Source organism: Rattus norvegicus, chromosome 11 (genome assembly GCF_036323735.1).
Source record: "Rattus norvegicus strain BN/NHsdMcwi chromosome 11, GRCr8, whole genome shotgun sequence".
Classification (NCBI taxonomy): domain Eukaryota; kingdom Metazoa; phylum Chordata; class Mammalia; order Rodentia; family Muridae; genus Rattus; species Rattus norvegicus.
The window spans coordinates 65294422-65319686 of NC_086029.1; the positions used below are offsets into that span (position 1 = coordinate 65294422).

Below are 25265 nucleotides of genomic sequence, written 5' to 3' on the forward strand. Positions count from 1 at the left end.
AACTTAGTCAAGATGAATATTTGAGTGCACTTTTACAAAGACAATGTAGGGGAAGTGACAAGTGCTATAACTTAAATATTTAAAGTATAAATAGTATAAATAGTTGTCTACTTTAATGTGGCTAATTAAGGCCTTAAAAATGGGAACCAAAGCCACTTTTACAAATGAATAAAGGAGTTTGGTATAATATCTGTAAATAAAAATGAGGGTTGAGAGTCTGTGGAAATAAGAAAGGCATTTTACTGATAAAGTTAACATTTGTTCTTCTGCCAGTGAAAAGCAGCCTGTGCATAAAACCATTGATGGCTGAGGTGTGCAGTAAATTGGGAGTACACTTTAGCTTACCTTCCAGTCAAGCAGGAGGCTGAAAAGTTCTGCCAAAAAGCAGTCTCAGTTGTGGGAAGACACTGTCCTTCCTACGATAGGAAAATATTGAAATGAATGTATTGGAGAATCTGGATATCATCCTTTCTCCTATGTTAATCCTGACTTTAAGGGTTTCTTCTGACATTTTCTAGAAAGTTAAATATCTCTGCTTATTATAGTAGGACACTGGTAATATTGCAGTCTAGGCTGCTTCCTTTTGGTTGCTAGGCACTTACGCCTTCCCAGCAGAGGCTGCAAAATGTGTTTGCTGCTGTTACCTGCACTTACCTTCTCAACATTGATAATCTGCTCTCTGGGAAGTTTCCCCATACAGATTGTCTCATGTTGCATTTTAATCAGGCAGAAGAGCTACCAGCCTTTCTTAAATTCAGCATATAAATGTCTTTTGGTTTACAAATTCTCACCCTTTTTCATCTTAGTACAGACGGCTTAGAGAGGATTTCTGCCTTCTACCTTGTAACTAAAAGATTCTCCTCCCTCTTTACATAAATCTTTCCTATGATCTCCACAGTTACTAATTAAAGGAGACCTTACTAATCTTGAGTGTATCAAATATGCTGTTTGAGAAAATACCTACCTAGTTACTGAAATAAAGTGTTCTAATGCAACAGATGAGGCACTATCATGTCTGGTGCTTTGTAGGAAAGAAATGGAGATCTGTTGTATTTGTATTGGTGTTTTTCACTTCCCTTTCTTTTTTTCATTATATCTTCTTGTTCTGAGCATCTAGGAACAGCTTACATTTACATGCTATGTTGATTCTGAGTTTACCAATGGGATCAGAAAAGGAAAGCCAGCCTACCAGAGGGTCCTGAATCTAAAGTCATGGACAACTCATGAAAGAGATAGAGTGGGACTAATTTTAGAAAAGTTGTTCTTGGAATAGAGCTAACTAAATAGTCAAAAATACACTTTAGTCTCGTATTGTTTCATTCATATTGTCTGCAAATTTTTGCTCTTTCAAGAATCATCCACAAAGAGCTGGGCATTGTAGCATACATCTTTAATGCCAGCACTTTGGAGGCAGAGTCATGTGAATCTGACTTTGAGGCCAACGTGCTCTATGTAGTGAGTTCTAGGACTACAGAGTGAGACTGTCTTTAAAACGGAAGAGAGTGGAGAAAGATCTACAAAAATTCTTTGATGTTTGAGCTAGAGAATGAATATACAAGAATGTATCACATCTCACCTCTTATGGAACTGTATATTATGATCTTGGAAGAAAAGTGGCTGTGTAGCATTTTTATAGTAAAAAGAAAAAATTCAATACCGTTAGAATTATAATTTAGCAGGAACTGATACTCCTCTATGGGAAGCCATTTAACAATGTGCATCAGTTAACTCAATGATGTGTCTTTTCATCTAGCAATTCTGCTGTGAAGTTAATATAGCAAGAGGGTTATGGACCAAGAAAATGGTCAAGGAAACCATAATCAAACATTGTGTAGTACTGCAGGCTTTCAGTCACAGTGTAGCATGTGCTTTCTACTACCCCACTTTAATCTGCAGGCAGAACATACTTCCAACCACCATCCTAGTTCCCTTGGATCTATGAATGAAAGATGCACACAGGCACACTAGCTTATTGTTAATATGCTTTTTAGCTCAGTGACGGGGCACTTCTTAGCCTCCCGGCTAATGTGCCTTTACCTTACTCTCAGTTCAGTACCTTGAATTCTGCCCTCACCTTAGTTACTCAGTTACTTTTAGTCCTAGCTCAACACTTCTGCATCGTCCCTCAACTTAGTTGCCCCGTTACCTTCTCCTTGCTCAATACCCTAAATCTGCCCTCAGTTTAGTTGCATTTCTAATCTCCTGCCTGCTACCCTAGGCCCAGTCAGGGAAGCAGCCAATGGCCACTCTACCTGAGATCTCACAGGGCAGGTGCCTCTCTCTCCCTCTGAAACATGGCAAATTCTCTTTTCTCTTCCTGAGAACCTGGAGGTCCTGCCTCTTCCACCCAGCCATTGGCCACTAGCATCTTTATTGATTGATCAAAAACCAATTGGAGAACAGGACCTTTAGCATTCACACTCAGATTCCCAATCAAAGCATCAGAACCACTTCCTACGCATGGGACATCATAATGCCTGTACTACATAATGAGCTCAAAGCTAACCTGAGTAGCTTTGTGAGATCTTAAATCATCTCCATGAGTATTTAAATAGTACAAATTGGTCTTGATGAGTTTATATATACGTGCATGCGTACGTGTGCGTGTGCGTGTGCGTGTGTGTGTGTGTGTGTGTGTGTGTAATGTGTGTATATACTAGTATCCACATACATTTATCATCAAAGTTAGATAAGTAGAGAAGGAAGAGTGATTTGGGAATATTTAGGAAATAAATTTGATCAAAGAGTGCTGTGCAATATTATCAAAGAAGTAATAGAAATTTAAAAAGTGAAATAATAGGGGTAGAGAATAGAACTTGAATGGTAATGCACTTGTCTAGTATGCATGGGGCTCTAAGCATATTTCCTAGTACTAGAAAAACAATGAATGACTATAATATTGGAAACTAAAATAGCATAAAAGATGGTTTTGACATTAAATTCAGTTCTGCTGAAGAATAGATAATTTCAATATAATTATAGATTGCTAAAATATTCCTATGCCTAGAAAAAAATGTAAATTCTAGATGGTGATTATATTTAGGTATTGACCCTATATTATTATTTTATGGAAACATTGAAAAATTTTACAAATAGTTGAATACTGGTCTATATAGTGGAAAAAAACTTTGTATTTTTCTATTAAAAATATTATTTTTTCTTACAGCTTTAATGGCCATAGCAAAAGTCAGTTTGCAAGCATTGGAATAAATCTTGAAAAGAAACATTGTGCAACATGGATCCTCTAACAGAAGAATATTTTGTAAGGTAAAGAATGGGTTACTGCTACAAAGCTATGTTTGTTATATTCCAAAAGACGATATAGCACTAGGCTTTTCTCCGTAAACTTTGAAAACTATTGTGAAATAATGCCACTAAGCTTCGGGGCAACTTAGCAACTTTGATTGGAGGGAATTGTAGACTCAGTGAAATTCAGTTTTCAGAAGAGATCTTTAATGTCCCCTAGCTAAAGATCTAAGGACCAAATAGTGTGCCCTACTTGGGGACTTTTTTATTTTTAAAGATAAAAAGTCATCATTTTGAAAAAAAAATAGTTTGACTGTTTTACTTGCTGTGTACTAATTGTAGATTTGTACTTTCCTGATAGGGATTTTTGTGTAAAGGAGATGAGGATTAATTGGGGTATGTACTTATTTTTACTGTGGAACCTGGAGAAAATATAGGAGCTAATGATAATTGCATTAGAAGCTCTTAAGTGGGTGTCTTAGTTATGATTTTTATTGCTGCAGTGAAGCCCCAGGACCAGAAAGGAAGTCAGGGAGGAAAGGGCTTGTTTGGCTTATGCTTCTATACCATTCTTCATTACTGAAGAGGTCAGCACAGGACCTCAGGCAGGGCAGAAACCTGGAGGCAGGAGCTGACGCAGAAGCTGTGGAGGAATGCTGCTTGCTGGTTTCCTTCCCATGGCTTGCTTACCCTGCTTTCTTATTGAACCCAAGACCAACAGCCCAGGGATTCCATCAGTCCCTCCCCATCAATCACTAATTAACAAATGTCTTGTCTCTAGATCTTATAGAGACATTTTCTTTATTAAGGTTCCCTCTTTTCAGATAACTGTAGTTTGTATGTCAAAATAATGTAAGACTAGTCAGCACAGCCAGCTTTGGGCTTCTAGATGTTTCCAAGCTGACACAGTTGATTTTAATATGTATCTGGGAGTGATAACTATTGTTTTAAAGAGTGGTCATGAAAGTGTTAGCCGATATTTGTTGGAGGACATATTGTGTTCCCGCAGGTCTTGAAAAGCTTCAGAATACTACTGCATTCATTCCCAGATAATATGAGCTTATTAGGCAGCTAGGAAATTAAAGAAAAGTTAATTGATTTAGTTACTTAAATTATGTTTTCTCTTACCCATGACATGGTAAGTGTACTGAGAGCCATATTTTGAAATATTTCTATAGTTTTTCTTGTTTCCTCAGATGAAATCATATTATATAATAAATGAAAAATGATTGTCAGATGCACACATAAAGTAATGATATTTTATAAAGTATAAATTCTGTATAAATCAGTGTTTCTCAATATTGTATGTGCTGACTCTACCAAATTAGTAAGAGCACAGAAATCATGTATGATCCTATGTTAGAGTTCCTATGTAATGCTACTAGTAGTTTTATAAATCTTTTAGATCATTGTAGAATACTGCATATGTTAATACTGAAGTCAGTATTAAAAGGAAAAGCTGTCAAGGTATTGCTTATTACCAAAGCAAGTTAAGATTTCTCAATGTGATAGTTTCCATAAATTAACATGTTTTGAAAAACTGGGCAATTTTAAGTTTAGAAGCTCTTAAATGAAAAAATTGAGATTATCTATATATCTTTCTAATTGTGGCATTATGGCATATACCTGTTATTTGTTTGTTTTAATTTTTGTTTATTTTATTTTTGAGAGAGAGAATGAGAATGCAAAGTTGGGTGGGTAGGAAAATGGGGAGGAACTGGGAGAAGGAAATACATTGAGTAAAATTAAAAGAGGAAAAAACATTCTAACAAAACATGTGTTTTTGTTTGTGTATATACACATGCATATATATTCAAATGTGCATTACACACACACACCTTCTAGCCATTTTTATGTTTTTATTTTCATACATCCACACAGAGAAAGAAAATCCTCTTTTTAAAAGACCTCTTCACCTTGCTATAATGCTATAAGCTTGTGTGTATGGTCTGTGAGTGTCTGTGGTCTGTATGTGTGAGGGTGTGCACTCAGGCCTTCAGAAGAGTGAAAAGATGGAGATCAGTGTCAGGTGGCTTCCTTACCACTGTCCTACCTACATTTTGAGGCAGCATTTCTCACTGAGCATGGAGTTCCTCTTTCTATTCTGCAGGCACACTCCTATAACTCCAGTGCTGCTATGGTGGGGACTGTGCTGCCGTGCCTGACTTTTTCACTTGAGTAATGGGAATCCAGTCTTAGGGCCTCAATCTTGCTGAGCAAGCATATTACCCACTGACCCACTTCCTCAGTTCTGTTAATATATATTTTTGTCTGTTGTGCATTTGGTAGATGTACAGAGTTAATTATATCAGTTTGGTGGTTTCTCTACCATCATTAAGCAAAGGCTTGGCATAACTTTTCTCCAACTTGAGCCTCTGAAGAGATGTGGTACCCATTCCCATTTCAGGCTTTATTGCACATTTGTGATACTTTTGAAACTTTGAGATAGTGACTCAATTCCTTGATTCTTTACTGCTACCATTGTGATCATTGTGAGGACATGCTTGAAATATATACTTTTCTTTTACAGTGGAAACCCTGGTGTGGAAGAACAGACCAAGGAAGAAACTGAAAATAATTCAGAGAAGCCAGTCAGTCAGCTGGTAAGAAAAATTAATTATTTAGTAAGTTAGGACTGAGTTGATTCATTTGCATGTAAATTTATAATACAAACACTAGTTGTAAAATTTTTAGAAAGTCACTTTCTGAAAAAGTATTTATTTTTTTTTTTTAGTTAAGTTTTTTTGGGGTTATTGCTGCTGTATGTAAAGGATATGCTCATTGCCATGAGAAGTTGAAATCTATTGAAAATTGAACTGACTCACCCAGAAAATATTAACAGTCAGGCTTCATTTGTTAATGTTTTTTCTTTGCAATAATGTGGATGAAGCCATATTAGGCAAGTACTATATATCCTCCTAACCTCATTTATCTATGAAAAGGAATATTCAAACAAAATTAATATATTTATATATATCATATATATGTATATATGTATGAAGGAAAATACATATTCAGAATTTTTTATCAAAAAGTTTTGATTTATTTTTGAAACTAATTTTTATTTTTACTATTTATACTGTTAGAGCTTCTAAGTATATGTAAATGAAAGATAAGATAGTGAGTCTGAGTTATAAATTAATTTAATACTTTTATTGATGATGAGGGGCCGGAGAGATGGCTTAATGGTTCTAACAGTTGATGTTCTGCAGAGTGCATAGTTCTAGTTCCCAACACCCACGTAACAATTCAGTTATTTGTAACTTCAGTTCTAGAATATCTCATGCCTAGTTTTTGCCTCTATGCATACTCAAGCACACATACATTGGTACCCATACATACATGTAGGGAAAATATGCATAATTTTTGTCTACATTGGTTATAAACCTAGCTTTTTTTTTAACAGTTCAGCTATTTCTCCAGTAAAGGTTTTAAATTAAAAAAATAAAATTTATCAATGATGAATATAAATATAGATGATTAAAATATTTATATGAATATGTTATATTCAATGAGATTGAAGAAAAATTTGTTTTATTAGTATAATTTTACTTCTCATAGAGTTTTATCCCTTTAAGTTTTCCTTACTGATTGATACCACATGCTTATACACAACTTCAATGGTTTTGAAATAACATATGAGGAAAATAAAAGAACTATATTAAGATGAATTTATTACTAGAAAATATTTCAGAATAGTTATAATGTGTTCCAGTATACACAGACTATACAGTTGAGCACAAACAGGATCCAGAGAAAACATTTCTAAATAAATATTAGGATTATGAAAGTAAGAAAAGGTAGATACTTTGTCTTAGTTACTTTGTTATTTTTGGGATAAGACACTGTAACAAAGGCAACTTAAAGAGGAAGGCATTTAATGAAGCTAGAGTTTCAGAAGTGAGTTTATGAGGGTAATGGCAGGGAGTGTGACAGCAGGCGGGTAGGCGTGGCACAAGAACAGGAGCTGAGAGCTCACATCCTCAGACACAGACAGGTAGCAGAGAGTGGCACACCACCTCCAATAAGGCTACACCTCCTATTCTTCTCATTCAAAATACATACACTTCACTCTCAACTTGAGTTAGATGTTAAATTTTCTTAAAATGAATTAGGTGTATAATATTTGATAGCAAATTTTAAAATGTTAAAACTGCAATACAGTATAAACATTTAGCATCCTTGAATCTATGACTTCCTTAAGTATTCATGCCATAATCATGTCTGTGTGTAAATTTGTTAACCATGTCAAATTCTTCAGTAACTTTAATATAGAATTGATTTTTAATTTGATATACATATACTACAGGTAATTATCATTCCTTGTAAGATATTTAAATCTACTATGGGGGCTTTTAAAGCTTTTTGAAAACTTTCAAGTGAACAGATTCTGTAATAAGTATTTGCACACTTTTCAAAGAGATTTGAAATACTTTTAATCTTATTTAAAAACAATTTTGGGCATAATTGTCATGTGCAAGATACTGTGCAATATAAGATATATAAGTTCTTTAAAATGGCTGGCAATGGAACAATAATTTTGAGACTCAGCTCTAGAGGAGAAGTATAGAGAGTACAGTACAGTATGCAGTTGGCTCTATTAGTTCTTAATTGCATTTCTGTCTAATGATTACTCTGTTATGTACCCAAGAATCAACCGTTCCACATTTGGGCATTTTCAGTGACTCAAGCTCTGTAGGTCTGTAGTAAGCTGTGTGTTCTGATTTTCTGACACTAACAGTGACACCATAGTCTTAAAGCTTCTCTGCTGAGGAGGGGCTGTCATCTATCAGTTGTGTCCCTTTGTCTTTCTCTGTTGTTCTGTGGCCCTCCACAGCTAATGTTAGTAGGTAGTCTGTGAGGGTTTGACTCTTTACGTATCAATCAGCCATTAATGATGGCTATATTAAGTCTTTAAAAATTAATTATTTAAACCTCAAGGTTTATTGATAATTGCTCAGTTCTGATTGAGTTGAAGTAAATCATTCTATTTCTGTTTTTAATTTAAAGTCTTGCAACTTAATTCATTTCAAATTACTATGAGTCTAGAAGCTGAACGATCAGCCATACCACATAAAATATGATGTTTTCCTATTACAGTGTAGAATAATCTACATAAGGTTTTTGAGCAGAGACTGTCTTATTCCTACATTTTATGGTTTGATCACCACACACACACACACACACACACACACACACACACACACACACACACACAAAAGAACTTTACCTCTTTAAAATTACTTTTAGTGATTTTATCACTAGAATAAATGAAACTGTATTAAGTAATTTAATAAATTAAATGTCTTGTAGGACAAACAGAAAACGGATATATCTACTGTCCCTGAGCCTGTTAACCCACTGGTAGAAGTAAAGAAGGTATTAAAGGCAATCAGTGCTCTTCCCAAAGGTGTGTTCCCTAACATTGAAAAGTTCATACAAGAAGACTTCTCCTTCCATACTGTGCAGGTAACATCATCATTTCTCTTTAGTGACGATGTATACTTTTCTTCATATGACTTTTAAAGCTATAATCAAAGTCATAAATCTCTATCTGATGGTTAGAAAAGGTTTTGCTGTCAACCTGGACTATAGACTTGTTAACAAAAATTTAAAAGTCATTATGTTAGTAGTAGTAAACTGTGAAATTTAGTGTTTATTTTGATTCAACAGTAACATAAATATGTCTCTCCCGGCCAGGGACTACTTTTGATATTGTTTTCATAGTTTAAAAAATATTGACTTTTTAAAAAATGTATTTATTAATAAAGTTTATTCCATACAGAATATATATATTGGGGCATTTTAAACACTTCATCTTTTGACCACTTTTCACCTGAGAAGTTTTTACATGATCTGGATATATAATATGCAAATCATATAGTTACTACTAATAAAACATAAATTTATTCGGTATAAATGTAATTTGACATTTATTAAAAATAGTAGTAAGTTTGCATACTAATAAGCTAGATGTTCATTTTAATACCAAGAATTAAATCTTGACTGAATATTTGCTATTATACAGTATAGTGAAATTTTCTATAGTCAAAAACAATACACATATTAATCTCTTTTGGTTTTGGGGGGTGTTTTGTTTCTAAGAGAAGATCTTACTATTTAGTCCCAGCTGTCCTGCAGCTCCCTTTGTAGACCAGACTGTCTCCAGCTCCAGAGGTTTGCCTGCCTCAACTTCCCCATGTTGTAGTTAAAGCCATGCAGTCCATGCCTGGCTGTGTATTTGATTTTAAAGTTAGCAATGTTAAATTGCTGATAGAAAATAGATACAGACAACTGAGCCTATCGGTATTCTGTCCATACCAGAAGCACAACCAAAGAATAGGGTGCTAACCTTAGCCCTCTTTCCTGTCTCAGCCTGCAAGGCTGTTGCTCTAGGTGCAAAGCTGCTGAAAGCTCTATCTCAGAGAAAGAAACATTGTTTGTGTGCTACAAAGTGGGAGGGATTAGAAGACAGTGGGATCCATGGGGGTGGGGGAGACTGTTAAGGAAATACCTACTGAGGAGATTAATTATATCGGTTAATAATCAGCTTTATAAAAATATGTAAATAATATATATCACTAAGGTAATTAAAAATCTGTTTTCAATAGGGTTTATACATTTTTCTTTTTATATTATGTATTTAGAAATCCTAATTTACAAAAATTATCATTTCAATTACTCTTCACAGAGGGAAGTTACAACTAATAGCCAAACTGGGGAAGAAATTGCTCCTGCTTTAACATTACATGTTTTGATAACACAACTGGAAACAGCACTTAGAAACATTCAAGCTTCTAATTATACGGTGAGTGTTTTGCATTGAGTGTTTTAAATCATGGGCTTGTGTAACATTTTCTTTATTGAGAAGAGATCAGCATGTGCCTATTTCTACTTTTCTTAGATTAAAAGACACTTGAACTAATGGGACTGGATATTCCAGTTCATAAACAGTCATAAGCTTCAGAAAATCATTTAGATACAGAAAAACAGCTATGTAAAGAGCCAAAAATGTTGAACAGAGAATAGAATGATGGTAATCAGGATAGGGTGGAAGAGAAGACTTGAGAGATGTTGGTCCAAAAATATGAAATTTCAGTTAGATGGGAGGAAAAATGTTCTAGAGAACTAATAAACCTTATTATGATTCTAGTTAATAGCAATGTATTATATTTTTAAGATTGAGAGTAGACTAAACATTTTTACTACAAAAATGATAAATATATAAGGCCCTTCATGTATAAATAAATGATCTTGATTTAGTCATTCATTGAACCAGACATTGAAATTCATAGAGTTCACAGCTAGAAAGCATTGATGATTATTTTTCTCCTCCAGTAGTGTGCATAACACCTCCCAGCACTGTGAAAGCTAGCCAGTGGCGATGAAGGTTCTAGGTCAATACCATGTTCTGTCACTCAATTATATGGTGTCTTCAGCATATATATGTATATATATATATTTCTATCTAATTCAAATGTTATATATTATAAAAATATGTACATTTATCCATTAAAAAAAGAAAAATTCTGAATCCCTCCTTTCTCCCACTCTCCTACTTATTTGCCTCACTTATGCTATTCTTCTGTGTCTGCAGGACACTATTTCCTTTTATACATCCACTACCTTCATTTCTCACACTCCTTCTGCTCTGCTCACAAAGGTCTTGAGTCTTAGGAGAAGGGAATGTCCCATTTAGGGCTGAACATTCCATAGTCTCTTATTCGTAACACTTTGGCCAATTGTAGATCTTCATGCTAGTTATTGTCTATTGCAAATAGAAGTTTCTCTGATTATGGTTGAGAAATACATTAATTTATTATTTTAACGATGCCAGTAGGAGTCGGCTTAATACTGTGTCCATTTAGGAGCATAAAAGTAAGGGCTCGTGACTGTCCAGCTACAGGTTCTTGGCCTAACAGTAATATCGTAGGTGGATTTTATCTTGTGGAACAGGACTTAAATACAATTGGAAAGTTGTTGGTTATTCATGAGATGTTTGTGTCAAAATTGCACCAGTGGGTATGTCTTGCCAGACCAGACATTGAAATTCATAGAGTTCACAGCTAGAAAGCATTGATGATTATTTTTCTCCTCCAGTAGTGTGCATAACACCTCCCAGCACTGTGAAAGCTAGCCAGTGGCGATGAAGGTTCTAGGTCAATACCATGTTCTGTCACTCAATTATATGGTGTCTTCAGCAATACTGTAAAGTTCTGAAAAATAACCAGTAGCAATGGCAATGCCTGTATTTGTTGAGTGTCTACAGGAACTCATTGGTCAGCAACATGAAAGAGGTAACCCATTATTGACCCTGGACTTTCACTTGTTATCCTATAAGGATTTTTGATAACCAGAATATTATATAATTAAAGTGAGAAAGCTTATTTAAAGTCATGATTGTTATGACTTTTAATTAAATGTGGTTTTATCTTCTTTGATCAGATTTCTTTGAAATTTTATTTGATAATCAAATTTTTATCAAATAAAAATGACACACTTCTCTGTGATTATTAGCAAATGATGGGTAATAAAATGAAAATTTGTACCATTTTAATAATTATTAAATAATTCAAGAATTTTCAGTTAACCCTGGTAAACTGAATAGTAGCTTGGAGTAAATAACCAATTGATTTATTTTTGTAGGCAGAACAAATTAATGTTGGTTATTACTTGACATTACTGTTTTTGTATGGAGTGGCACTAACTGAAAGAGGAAAGAAAGAGGTATGTAGCATGTATTATTTACCTTACAAATCTTTTTATATACCTTGGCTTCATTGTAGCCATTGATAGTATTGATTGAAAAATGAACAACTCAGGAATTGAAGGTATCCTATAACTTCTACCTTATTTCTATAAATAATTATGTTGAAGATTTATGTTGCTTTTAAAAAAAGAGTAAACAATATTAGCTTATACTTGAACTTTCTTTTCTAAGACTAGTTTTATCTTTTAAATGCTTATTTGTATACTTAATAATAAATAGTAATCTATTTAAATGAAGTGTAATCTTTTTTTCTAATTTTACTCTAGTGAAATACAAATTTTACCTCATAATTTTTTGTTTGTTAGTTTTTTGTTTTTTGGAGACAGGGTTTTCTGAGTAACCTTGGCTCTCCTGGAACTCTCTCTGTAGACCAGTCTGGCCTTAGATTTAGAGATCTGTCTGGCTCTCTGGCTCTGCCTCCCGAGTGCTGGGATTAAAGGCCTCCATCAACACTGCTGGGCTTGGCCTCCATCAACACTGCTGGGCTCGGGTTTTTATGTCTTCACATTAAAGTGAAACCAGATGAATAGAATCTGGAAATTAAAAATCTTCCTGTTTTAATTTTTCATTGTCTTATTTAAATTTTTGTATCCTTGATACTTTTTTACTTTATTAACAGTACATGCACACATACATACACACGCATGCACAGAGCACACAAAAACCTGAAACATCTTAGAATTGATTCTAGTCTTAAATTACAAGTCTATATTGTTTTACCCCTAAGAAGAAACTATACCTATGGTTAAGGAGTCAGTCACCTATTTCCTCTTTGAAAAGCTAGGAAGATTATGCAGTGATTAGATGTTTTTAAAAATATGATAATTACATTCTTATAGTTGTCAGACATGTTTCTTTTTGGTTGACAATTTTTTTTCATTTTTTTTTTATTCTTGAATGTTACACTTTCTGTTGGAATGGTTAAAAATCTAGAGGTAAAGACCTTGTGTCTTTGAATGATGTTAAATACTTAGTATCTCATCTTTATAGTCATTTTTAGAGATGTTAAGATTATGGATATTAATGCATGACCATATAACTGGATCATCATTCTTTTTTTAATGTGTCCTCAATTTTCTAGTTTGGGAATGAATATCTATTTTAAAGGGAAAAAATTTAGTTTTCATACAGCCAACTCCATTATCCCACTACAGGACTGCATAGAAGCTGAGAATAAATTTCTGGTGATGAAGATGGTGATCCAAGAAAGTGAGATGTGTGAAAACTTTATGTGTTTAGTTTATTTTGGACGTGGTTTACTTCGATGTGCTCAGAAGAGGTAGGCATTTTACTTATAGGAACATCTTCACTTACACGTAACTTCAGTACTGTAAAGTGGGAATCGACTGTGCACAGGATACAATTGACATAACATTTGTGGTCTTGGAGTGTCCCTTCTTTCTAATTTCCTCTTTCTAGTTAATCATGCACTTAGAAATATTAAATATGGCAATGTGAGTCACCCCAGCATTGACATTAGAAATGTGGGCTTTAGAATCTGACAGACCTAGATTCAAATCCATTTTTCTACCACTTACCATAACAAACAGTTTTGCTAAGCCTGATTTTCTAACATCTAAAATGGAACAAAAGTTAATTCTAATCAGAAATATACATAAAATATTTACAGGGTGAAAAATAGTGCCTGGTACACACAATAGTAGTACGGTACATGGCAAATGATGACTGTCGCCACTGACAGTTTCACCACTGAGGTGTTTTAAGTGTAGGTGGCCTGAATTGGAAGAGAGGCAGACATGGTTGTACATGTCTGTAGACCCAGAAGTACAGAGACAGAGGAATTTCTCCTAACAACTAAAAGACAACAAATAAAAACAAGCTGAAAGGTCCAAGATGGCTGAGAGAATACTGACTGTTACATATTTTAGGAAGGTAAAGTTATACAGAAAACCTATGAAAAGTCTTTGTTCACTTCCTCTGAATATTTGTGGCTTTTGTAGCATCAATCATTTGTTAATATTTATCTTAAGTATCTATCGTAGTCCAAGCATTATTGTGCTGGATCCCAGGAATATAATCATTTGCAAAGCAACACAGTTGTCCGCAGAACTAAAAGTATTGTAAAGATATAGATTTTTATATAATAATTATTGAAAATACTCAACTTAGTGAAAAATGAATCATGTTTAAGAGCTATAGAGGAAAGTGAATAATCCAAGCTTTTTAATTGGCATTCCAAAATGGTTTAGAAAATCAACAAAAGTCTGAGGATATAGAAGACTACTATGAAAGTGATAAGTGCTGCACGGGATCACTGCATACCCAGCATTACCATGGAGAAGATAGCTTTGTTCTATTTATCCTATCGTATCCTCTAGTATGACTCTTTGGTCCTAGACAATCAGGCACTTCCCACTTCCTGTTCAGTGCGTCTGGTTAGAGTGTCATCCTCAGTGTAACCAGGTCAGTGTGATGCTTTGTGTGATGGAAAGATCCATAGAGAGATGGTTCTCCAACAGCGTCAGATACTTAACATAACCCCAATCAAAACAAAGATATATACTGTTTCCTTCCCTCAGAAAAGCAAACTATTTTCTTCTGCCATGATTAGAGCTGTATCTATGCTCTAGATCATTATTAACACTAAAAAGCCATTTAATGTCAAAATCATGACTTGTTATTTTAAAGTTATCTGTATTTCAACAATGACTCAATCAAGTGTGGTTTATCTTTGAAAAATGGTAGATTACAGAGATTTGGGTTATAGTATTAACTTTCTCAATTATGTAAATCAACTTACCAAAAATAATAATATTTTATACAACTAATCTTGGAATAAAATAAAAATAAACAAAAACGAATGTTGGTTGAATAGCAGAAATAGTAGATCGTGAATGCTGGACTGGATTATAAAGGACATCATTGAGCTTATCCAAGTCATTGATGCCCTTTGTATGTCTTACAACATTAGTCAGTGTCTCCTCCAGGAACATTGCCTAGTGATTGCCATGCCCTGCACAACTCCAGGAACAGACCTGCCTATGGCAGCAAGGGACATAAACTGGGATTACATGCTCTAGGCTCCTACTTAAGAGAGACCACAGCTCCCTGGAAGTTTAGCACATTTCTTATATAGAGTTGAACAGACTAGTCAGGGTTAGTACACAGAGCTGAACAGGAGGCAGGGTTATTACATTCAGATAATCAGTGACAGGGTTTATAGCATACAGCTGGATCAAGGGGAAGGTTTACATAATATAAGTAGGAGCAGTCTCTGTAGGGGAGCAATCTGTAGGCTATAAATATCCAGAGGAAAAAAGCTTTGTTGACACAATTCAGGACTCACACTTGGTCCTCTAAGGAAGGCTTTGCAATCCTTCTGAACCTGTGGCTATGGAATCTTTGATAGGACTGTGACCAAATTCACTCAGGAATTGACTCAGGGCTTTATTCACTCCCTTTAAGTGATAGATTCTGTGTTTTTACTAGCAGCCAGGTTTTGTATTTCTTTTATTGTTGGCCATAATTGTATCAAATTTTTGGAAGCATGTTAGGATTGACTTCAAGTGTCCCTGCGAGAGTAGTCAATGTTGATGTCTCTGTGAGTTGTCCTATAGCATTTTCCATTTCTTCGTCTAGTCTGTATTTGCCTCTTGGTTTCACGCCCGTAGGATTTACTCCCACTTTTCTTCTCTTCTGTCAGTCATATTGTGCATTTTCTAAGTGAATATGGTTTTCTTATTCTTCTCAAACTTAGACTTTGTTTTCTGTCTTGAGCCATTATGCCTGACCCTGGATGTACTGGGGCTAAGGGCAGTAAGTGGAGAGAGAGAACGATCTGAAGAAGGTGGTCATCTTTTGGGATGGGAATCTCTGATAATAATTTTTCATGATCTCTAAGAGAGGCCGCTGTCCTCTAGCAAGGAAGAAGAAATCCTTGCTGGTCAAATTGTGATTTCTGAGCGCATTCATTATACATAGCCTCATTTCAGATCTCGTCTACTTATCAAAACCCTGATTTTAGCCAGTAGTCCCATTGAGGCTGGGCCCGAGGTTCCATTACAGTTGTTTTACTTTTTAATCACAAAATTCTGGCCTTGTGTTTGGCATAATCTGCTATTAGAATGCTTTAAATTTACCATAACATACTATCCCTCTAGCTTTTACTACTACTACAGAGTCCTACAACTCGGGCATCCTGAGTTGATAATAGCCAGCCAAGGCTGTGCATTTGATCTCATTTACAGTTTGTCCTATCTTATAATTCAATTTGGCCCTTATTTTCAGCACAGATTGAGTATAGGAGATGAGAATCAATTTAAATGCTGCCTTAGAGGCCTTATGGCTTTCAAAGTGCATGCTAAATTAATAGTTGGCTGACCTATACCTGTCATTCTCTTTCTTCAAGGCCTCCAAGACAGTTAACAAAGCCAACCAACTCTACAACCCCTTTAATTACCATGGCCCCTATACTGTTCAAGCTTGAGCTACTACATAACCTAGTGCCTCCCCTTCTACCTGTATTTCATCCCAGTCTGCCACAGGTGAGAGTCCTAGTATTTGTATTTCTACAGCATGCCAGAGGTTATCACCACCTTCCTTGGGTTTCTTGTTTCTTCATTGATAAACTGTATAGTACCAAACTCTAGTTCAAACTAACCTTACTTTAAACTTCCTTGCAGATATAATGGAGCACTACTAGAATTTTACAAAAGCTTACAAGAAATAGGAGATACAGATGATAGTTGGTTTGAAGTAGATCCTACAGATGATGAAGATTTACCTACAACCTTCAAAGTAAGAATTTGAGAATATTTTGCCACTTGTAATCTTAACATCAAGAATCTAGTAACATTCTAAAGAAAGTGCATTCCTTTGTCAGCAGTTAGCTATTTGTGTAAGAAAGAACCTTATTTCCATTACCTGTTGCAGAGTGTGAGTACAGTCAGACACATAGAGGAAGCACCCCCGTCATCTTCAAGCCCTGAGAAGACTTTGCTGAACTAGGGGAATACTTGTCTTTTTTAAACCCACATGTAATAGTTAGCTTGTTTTTAATTATATTTGACATTATTTTATTTTTAACTTAATTTATAAAATACTAAATGTTTTGCTTAGAATACACCTTTTTATTTAAAAAGAAAATTTATTCCTTTTTATTCCAATTGAGAAACCATTTTTCTATGCACATGTGCACATACGTGTTAATAATTCCCTGTATATTTATTAAAATTGATATAATGGCACATGCATTTATGTTTAGATTTGAAAGGCATATTTAATGTTTAGTAGCTAGGCCATCCTACACTGAGTTTTGCTTTGTGTCTACTAGTATCTTGTTTTAATATACTTAGTCACTTATCGTATAGATAGTTTAACCTAAATGTCTCAGTTTTTCATTTTTATATAAAGCGATCTTTGTATATTTCTCATATCATTTTATTAGAATAATATTACATGGTAAAAATCAAGAAGCCAGCACTCATAGGCTTACAAAATTGTTATATATTTCTATACTTACTCTTAGAACAGTTGGACAAGTGTATCTTCATTATAAAATACGAGACCTTCCATTTCCCCAAACCTTCTGAGAATTGTTACTTTTCAGGCAGTTTTTGTTCAAAACCATGAGTTCTGTTGTTTAAAGTGAAAATAGCTACATGATTCTCTTGGTAGGTGTTCAAAGAGCAATTCTTTACCCAAACTTTTGCTTTAAGCCTTTCTGAAGAGTCATATTGCATAGAAGTTTGGGATCAGCTATCAACTGTCAGGACTAAAAGGACAAATTTTATAAACTTCCGATCACAGTAGAAACACCTTTCTGAGTAATCAGTAGACTCGACTGATGGCATTTTCACATAAGTAGAACTTCTAACTGACTTTTTAAATAATAAGTTTGTTTATTCTTATACTTGTTCCTATCTAAACCAGTCTTGATTTTTAAAAAAAATTTTACTGTTTTTCTCCTCCTTTCAAATATTTCTTTATATACAAACTTTTCAGTAAAATTTTATTTTATGCAAAGAAGTTTGTAGAAGCAATGTATTGACTTAAAAATTTTAAAGACTTAAAAATTCACTTTTTGCTTCATTGTCTGTAACTAATTCCTGTCTCTGACATGCCTCCGCAGCTTGCCTACACAAAACTGTACTAGCATTTATACTGTGTGTGCACTGCATCTCAGTCTAGCAGGGGCAGGGCGAGAGAACTCCCCTATATATATGACATCTCCTTAAAACTCACATACACTTCCACCTGAACACCATGCACACACTTCTCCCATCTTGCCCGGCTTTTATTAAATTGGCCTCACTCTTTTTTCTTCTAACTTATACCTTTGTATAAAAGTTTATATATCAGAACTAAAGTTTTATCTACTCTAGGTTTTCTCCCTATTTAGGTTGGTGTAGCTTTTTGAGATCTTTCAAGTCTCAAAATAATGAGTTTTGTGCACCTCATTTATGTATTGTCTAGAAATGGAATGGTAGGTTGAAATTAGTATTTCTTTATTAAAAATTTCTACTGGATCCAGGAGCGATGGCTCAGTGGTTAAGAGCACTGATTCTTCTAGAAGACCCAGATTTCATTCCCAGAACCAACATGGCAGTTCAGAACTCTCTGTAACTCCAGTCCCAGGGGATCCAGTGTCCACTTCTGTCCTCCAGGACACTACCAAAATATGGTGTACAAACAGACATATGTATCAGCCAGACATCTGTACACATTAATAGTCTTTTACTGTAATTTTCTATCCTTTAGTCTTATTTAAAAGAAATGTGGTATATTCTAATTTTTAACCTTTTACATCTAACCTATTTTACTTTTTCTGTTTTCTAAGAATTGTTCAATATAAATTCTGAATTATTAATTTCTTAGGTGCTTATTGTTTATACTCTTTTCTTATTGGACTGTTTCACCAATATTAATTACTGCTTTTATAATGGTTTTTGTTATTGTTTTTTTGTCATTATACTTTCTGCCATATTTTTGTAAAATTTATATATGTATATATAATATATATAAAAACTGCTGCTCATTAAATAACATGTAAAGATTATTTATATAAGGTATATTAGATATACTCTTAGTTTATTAGTAATAATTCCATTTGATATCTTACAACATTGTCTCTTTAAAAAGTATGAAGGACCTTACATTTAGTTAGTTTAAAATGAAAAATTGTATTCCAGGCAGTACTTGACATTGAGGAAATATTTCTGTATGATACTTCTGCCTACTGTGCTATTGTCACATTGTATTGTTCTAATGGTTCCACTGTCAGTGTCTCTTGCTTGGCTCCATTTTTGATTGAGATATATAGGTAGATACATAGAAACACACAAATACATATAGTTCTTGATAGGAACATAGTGTGAGTTAAAATAATTAAAAGAAATATAGTTTCAAATACACATATGCCTACTTTCTCCCTGTAAGGAATCTATTCTTTTCAACTTAGGGATTTTCTATTCATATATTTTCAGAAGGGTAAAATATGTCTTGTTACTATTTACACACACACACACACACACACACACACACACACACATATATAATTAGGATATGTGTATATGTACTTAAGGTAAATTTTGAATGTGTTACTGACTTAACTAATTATAGCTAATTCACAAGAATGTACATTTTTAAATTCTAGGATAGTCTTGATAATTTTATCAAAACAACTGAAAGTAATATAACAAAAGAGACCATTTGCAGTTATCTTGATTGTGAGCGTTCTTGTGAAGCTGACATTTTAAAGAACACCAACTATAAGGTAACATAATTATTAACCATTTTATTATTGATATTATTGACAACTAGTTATCTATTTTAAATTTTATAAAATTAAACAGTTAAAATTGTTTTATTATTATCATATCAAAATAATACATAGGGTATATATTATGTGGCTTTGTGGCAGAGCTCTACTGAGGTAAGGGTAGGTTCCAGATTTTGTCCCAGCCCTGGAAGAAAAAAAAAAGAACAGTGTTTTCTTTAATTGTAATGGTAATATAGTTAAGGAATAGATTGTCTCTGAGAACATCCATTCACAATCAATACCTACTATAATCTGTGAGTCAGTAGAATAGGTTAGTTTTGTAATATTCATCTGCCTCTGAAGTTATGATTGTTTGCGCTTTATTCAAAAGTAAAATAATCTATTCTCTATATTTTAACCAGCTGTGGATTTCTGAAATAATCTCTGTTGCAAAGAAAAGCTTCTCTGATGAAGAGTGAGAGCCACACTATCTGTGAGAATAAGGATAAAAGTTTAAGACTACAGTTAGATATTGTATTGGTCGTACAGTTAGAAAATGGCAGTAGTTGGTTCTCCTTTGGCTAAAATTACAGAAAAGGAGGTAGAGAGTTTGTAAGAGCCAGAAGCCCAGCACTCTTGCTGCTACATGGACAAGTCCCCTAGACTTGAAAGGGAAAATCCACCCATGACACCTAAAGTAGGCTTGCCTGAACACAACTGGCATGTTGACAGCAGGTGATCTGCCACTGCAGATGGAAATGGATGACGAAGAGCTCCTTGTACCCAATACCCGCTGGAAAAGGAAGGATCATTTTCTTCCAAGGAGGGTCTTAGATTTCCAGCATAGATTGTCCAGTCCTAAGGGAGTTAGCCCAGGGCACAAGCATAGACTTGCAACACTGAATGGAACCAATAGTTTGTATATACATGCATATGTACATATACATGTACATATATACATACAAATACATATGTATGTATAGTAATAGGTAAAAAATAAATTAATGAAAGACAAGGGGGCTAAGACTGATGTAGATGCAGTGCTTATGTATGAAGTCCTCAAAATTTCCAATGAAAAATGGTAGAAATTGAGAATAGTAACATATATACTAAGAAATGGGCAACTCTCGGGGCTCGTGTTACTAATTAAATGATCACTTTCATTGTCATTCTTTGGTTGAGGAACAAAGGTAAAGGGAGGAATGTAAGCAGTTTTGATCTTGTGGTCTTATTTTTCTAACTTTAGTAATTCTGCAATATCAGAAGTTCATCTGGTTTCTATGGGCCTTGGTAGGAAAATTTGAATGTTATGTAAAATTAAATTATAAAAAGAATACTCTATAAATTAACAGATAAGAAAAGGTATTTCTATGTTTACCTGAACTATATTTCTTTTTTTTTCCCAAAGGGATTTTTTCAGCTAATGTGCAGTAAAAGTTGCTGTATTTACTTCCATAAAATTTGTTGGAAAAAGTTCAAGAACTTAAAGTATCCAGGAGAAAGTGATCAGGTAAAGCGGTCACACCACAGCACACCTCTGCCTTCTTCCCTGCTGTCTGTGGAGTCTTCCGGTCACTCGACGCTCCCTTCACTCCCTCCTTTTACTCTCAGTTCTCTGGTGATTTTCTTCTTGTCACCCTCAGTTTAAGGATGCGCTTTATTTTAAAGATGGAAAATAAGAAAATTTAGTGTTCAGATATGCAGTTATTTTATTTAATTATGATAGTTATGATAAATTGAGTGCTTACCACTAACATTAAAGTGAAACTCAGAGCCCTTTTTTTTATTAATTATTTTTTTGTGGTCGTATTTGCTTTATAACTTTAAGTTCTACAAGTTTTACATTAGGAAAACAAGAAAAAAACCTTAGGCATTTACCATACAATAAAAAGAACATTAGGATGGGGTGGCAGATTTGGGATCAAGTCTAGCTTGAGCCACTTACTAGTTTTATTACATTAGACTGATAAGTTCACTATGGTTATTATTTCTAAGCTCTGATATGATAGTAAAGTGTACATATTTCAGAGGGTTTGTGTATGTTGGAAAGAACTGACAAGAGTATGAGATGACATGTTGCTCTCTAAAAGTAAAGCATAAAGCATTGCTATTCCTTTTTAAGTGAGAAATACTTTTTAGGTTATATGGTTCATGGAGCAATAGATATTTTTCAGTATTTGACAGAGACATATAAGAAATAGAAGTAAGTTAACCAAAGGAAAGATCAGAACCAGAGAACTCACTGTTTTTATTCTTTCCTTTTCTCTAGAATCCTTAACTAGCTTATAGACATTCAATACTGTCTGTGCTTAGTCAGTACATGTTGCTATAAGTTTCTTCCAACAGTTACATGTACCCTTTAGGTTGTAAAGCTCCTTAAAGGGTTTGAAGTCTGTATAGTTAAAGTGCTATAAATACACACTGATAATACATGCTCTGAGTAGCCTGTCACAGCTTTAGTTTGTCATGTGACATCATCTGCTTCATGCCTTTAGTGGCTCAGATTTGTATGGTACTGATGTTTTTATACTTATTGTTTTTCTATGAACAATTTTAGAGTTTTAGTGGGCAAAAATGTTTGAAAGACGGCTGTGCAGGTGACATGGTAAGGATGCTACAGTGTGATGTTCCTGGAATTGTCAAAATATTGGTGAGTTCTTCTTTTTCTTGCCTGCATTCTATGTAGAAAATTTAAGAAATACAAACAGATAAATATACCATCAGTGAACTACTGCTGAATAATGTATTATAGACCACGAATAATTAAGTGTGATAATTTAACTGCTTTTTTTGCCACCTTAAATTAAAAATAACTTTCGCCATTTTGAATCTTTTGTTTTCTCTTTTGATGAACCTGGGAGTTGAATCAAAGGCCTATTTAGTCTGTAAATAACTTCCTAATGTCTAACGTTTCATATCCTAAATAAATAAATGTTAAATAAAACATAGTATTCATTTTAGTTTTAAGTAATAGAATATTTTGAACTTTTAGTTTAAGGTAAATCATTTAAAATTAAAACTATGAGTGAATCCTATTTTTTTTAATTTATCATACTGTTTATTTACTCATGCTTTTATATTTTAACTTTGACATTCAAGTCATATGAATGATGTAAAATTGATTGCTTTTAACTATTCTAATTTTTTATTTGAGTGGTATTTTATGTTGCTTAGATTTTAATTGTGTCATTTGCTTTATACGCTTTGTAGTTTTATTCTAATTATCTTTTTCTAAATGTGGAAGCTAAGAACTTAAAGAATTTTGAAAATTGAACTATTTTAGGGCTTTTTTTTCTCCATCACTTGCAGTTTGAAGTGGTGAGAAAGGATGAATATATAACCATTGAAAACTTAGGAGCAAGGTAAGCTTGAAATGAAACATTTTGTTAATTTTTTCTTTTTTTCTGAGCATGTGTGTGCTGCTCACATGCTCAGCGTGTGTGAGGTGCTGCTCTTGCGTTTTCTCAGTTTTAGACCACTGACTTCATAGTGTTCAGTATGAAAAAGGATCACAGAGAGTGCTCGTTCTCTCCCCTTCTAGTCTGTCTACTGTGCATATTTACATTTGAAAACATAAGGAAAATCATATGGTTACCATTAACTATAAAACTAACCGCTTCCTGAATACAAACATTTTCCTAAAATAACATAAGCTTATTGTTACAATATAAAAACTTCATTTATCAGAGCTTGTCTTCAATTTAAAATCTTTCTATTTCTTAGGTGAGAAAAGCATGTTGCTGAGTAGTACTTATGTAATACAGGCTCAGAGTATTGCTATCGAAATTAGAAACTGTAATATAAATTCTTCTAATCCATCCCTTTCCCTTTTCTTACACGCATGGGTGCATGCTCGCTCTCTCTCTCTCTCTCTCTCTCTCTCTCTCTCTCTCTCTCTGTCTCTCTCTCTCTCTCTCACACACACACGCACACACAGGATCCGTGTTAAATTGACTTTTTGTTGTAGGGTGACAGATACAGATCTAGTTTTATTCTTGTAGGTGTCCAGTTTTCCTTTTTTTTTTAAGATTTACTTTTGTTTTTATTTTTAAATTATATTTATATGTAATTGTCTGTGTAGGTGTTTACATGTCTGAGTGCATTTGTCCAGAGTTCAGAGCAGATGTTGAATGACCCTGAGCTGGAGATAGACGTGTTTGTGAATCTGGTTTTTCTTTAGCATGTGTTTTTAAATATTTGCCATTAATCCAGTGGGTAAAGCTACCATGGCTTATTTGCGGTTTCTCTGCTATATTTCATTAATCTATATGTCTGTTTTGTCAGTACCATGTTTTTTTCTTTGACTATTTAATATAATTAGAAACTAGGTGTTGCTAAATCCCCAACATTCTTCTTTCTACTTAGAATGGTTTTGTCTATTTGGGGGTCTTTATTTCTACGTGAATTTTATGATTCTTTTCTCAAGTCTGTAAAGAATATTAAAGAGGTTTTTTTTAGATATTACATTGAATCTATAGCATGCTTTCCATAATGTGGCCATCCTAAAACAGCTCCTTAATTAGTTTATCTGCATCTTTGTTGTTTTTTTTTCCAAAGCCTCTTGTTTGTTTAACTGTCCCTAGGACTTTTTAATGATAAGAATGCAAATAAATGATTTCTGTGTTTGACAGTATTTCAGAAACTTCACATTGCTCTTAACATGGCAGCCTTCGGTCTTGTTGACCTTGCTGTAGCTTCTACCATCATTCTGCTTTGACTCATGTGATGAGCTTTTGGCTTCTCGACTGTGTCATCCTAAGTAATCTCTGGGGTTTACCTGCCGGCAGAAGGGTTTCACCTTCAGTGCTCCTACCACTGACACTGTTTGCTTTTGCCTAGTTAATGAGTGTGAGGTTCCTCATAATTCCTTTTATGCCCTTCAAAACATTTGATGTTTATTATATTTGCATGCTCGCCAGAATATAAGCAGTTGATAGGTGAGGGTAAGAGTGTTGTCTCACTTACTAGTTTGTGCACGTTATACAAAATACTGCCTAAAACATAAAAGCATGGTATCTTTTCTTGACTTGCTTTACTTTGAAAAAGTTGTCTGCTGTATATATTTTATCCTCATTTCTTTATTTGTAAGTTGTTTTATTGGATGATAAAAGCATACCCTTTATAAAAAACCTCATTATCCCTTACAATCCTGCATCAAGTCTCTTTGTCTGGTATTAACATTTCCACTTATTTTGTATCCATTCATTTCAACTTGTATATCTCATTGAAAGTTGTTTTTATTTTTGTGGATGTCATAGACATTATGCTCTTCTAATTTTTTAATCTTTGCCTTTATGTTAGTCTTTATTCCATATATATTACATGGATAATATTCTGCAGCTATTTAGATGATTTGAATCTACCATCTTTTTTTCCCATCTTCTCCTTGTTTTTATTTGTGAGTCACCGTGTGGGTGCTGGACACTAAATTGGGGTCTTCTGCAAGAACAGTAACTTAACAATAACAGTAACTCTTAACTGCCGAGCCATCTTTTTACACTGCTTTCTTGTTTGTTTTACTCTATTTAG

At 34.1% G+C, this 25265-nt stretch overlaps 1 protein-coding gene across 12 annotated transcripts in view; it reads left to right on the forward strand.

Annotated features, from left to right (window-relative positions):
- The window catches only part of Dzip3 (DAZ interacting zinc finger protein 3), a 70125-nt gene that overhangs the window by 8232 nt on the left and 36628 nt on the right, over positions 1-25265 (forward strand). For 9 of the 12 annotated variants that reach the window (NM_001427083.1, XM_063270531.1, XM_017598152.3 and 6 more), the window contains 11 exons: positions 3167-3267; positions 5777-5849; positions 8560-8715; positions 9938-10054; positions 11893-11973; positions 13171-13295; positions 16660-16774; positions 19632-19751; positions 21145-21246; positions 22294-22386; positions 23046-23098. In NM_001427083.1, the coding sequence (NP_001414012.1) occupies positions 3236-3267; positions 5777-5849; positions 8560-8715; positions 9938-10054; positions 11893-11973; positions 13171-13295; positions 16660-16774; positions 19632-19751; positions 21145-21246; positions 22294-22386; positions 23046-23098 (1067 nt within the window). In that variant the 5' untranslated portion in view covers positions 3167-3235. Of the gene's footprint in view, positions 1-3166; positions 3268-5776; positions 5850-8559; positions 8716-9937; positions 10055-10733; positions 11544-11892; positions 11974-13170; positions 13296-16659; positions 16775-19631; positions 19752-21144; positions 21247-22293; positions 22387-23045; positions 23099-25265 lie in introns of those variants that run through there. The other 3 variants (XM_039088872.1, XM_039088874.1, XM_017598154.3) reach the window with 2 other exon arrangements.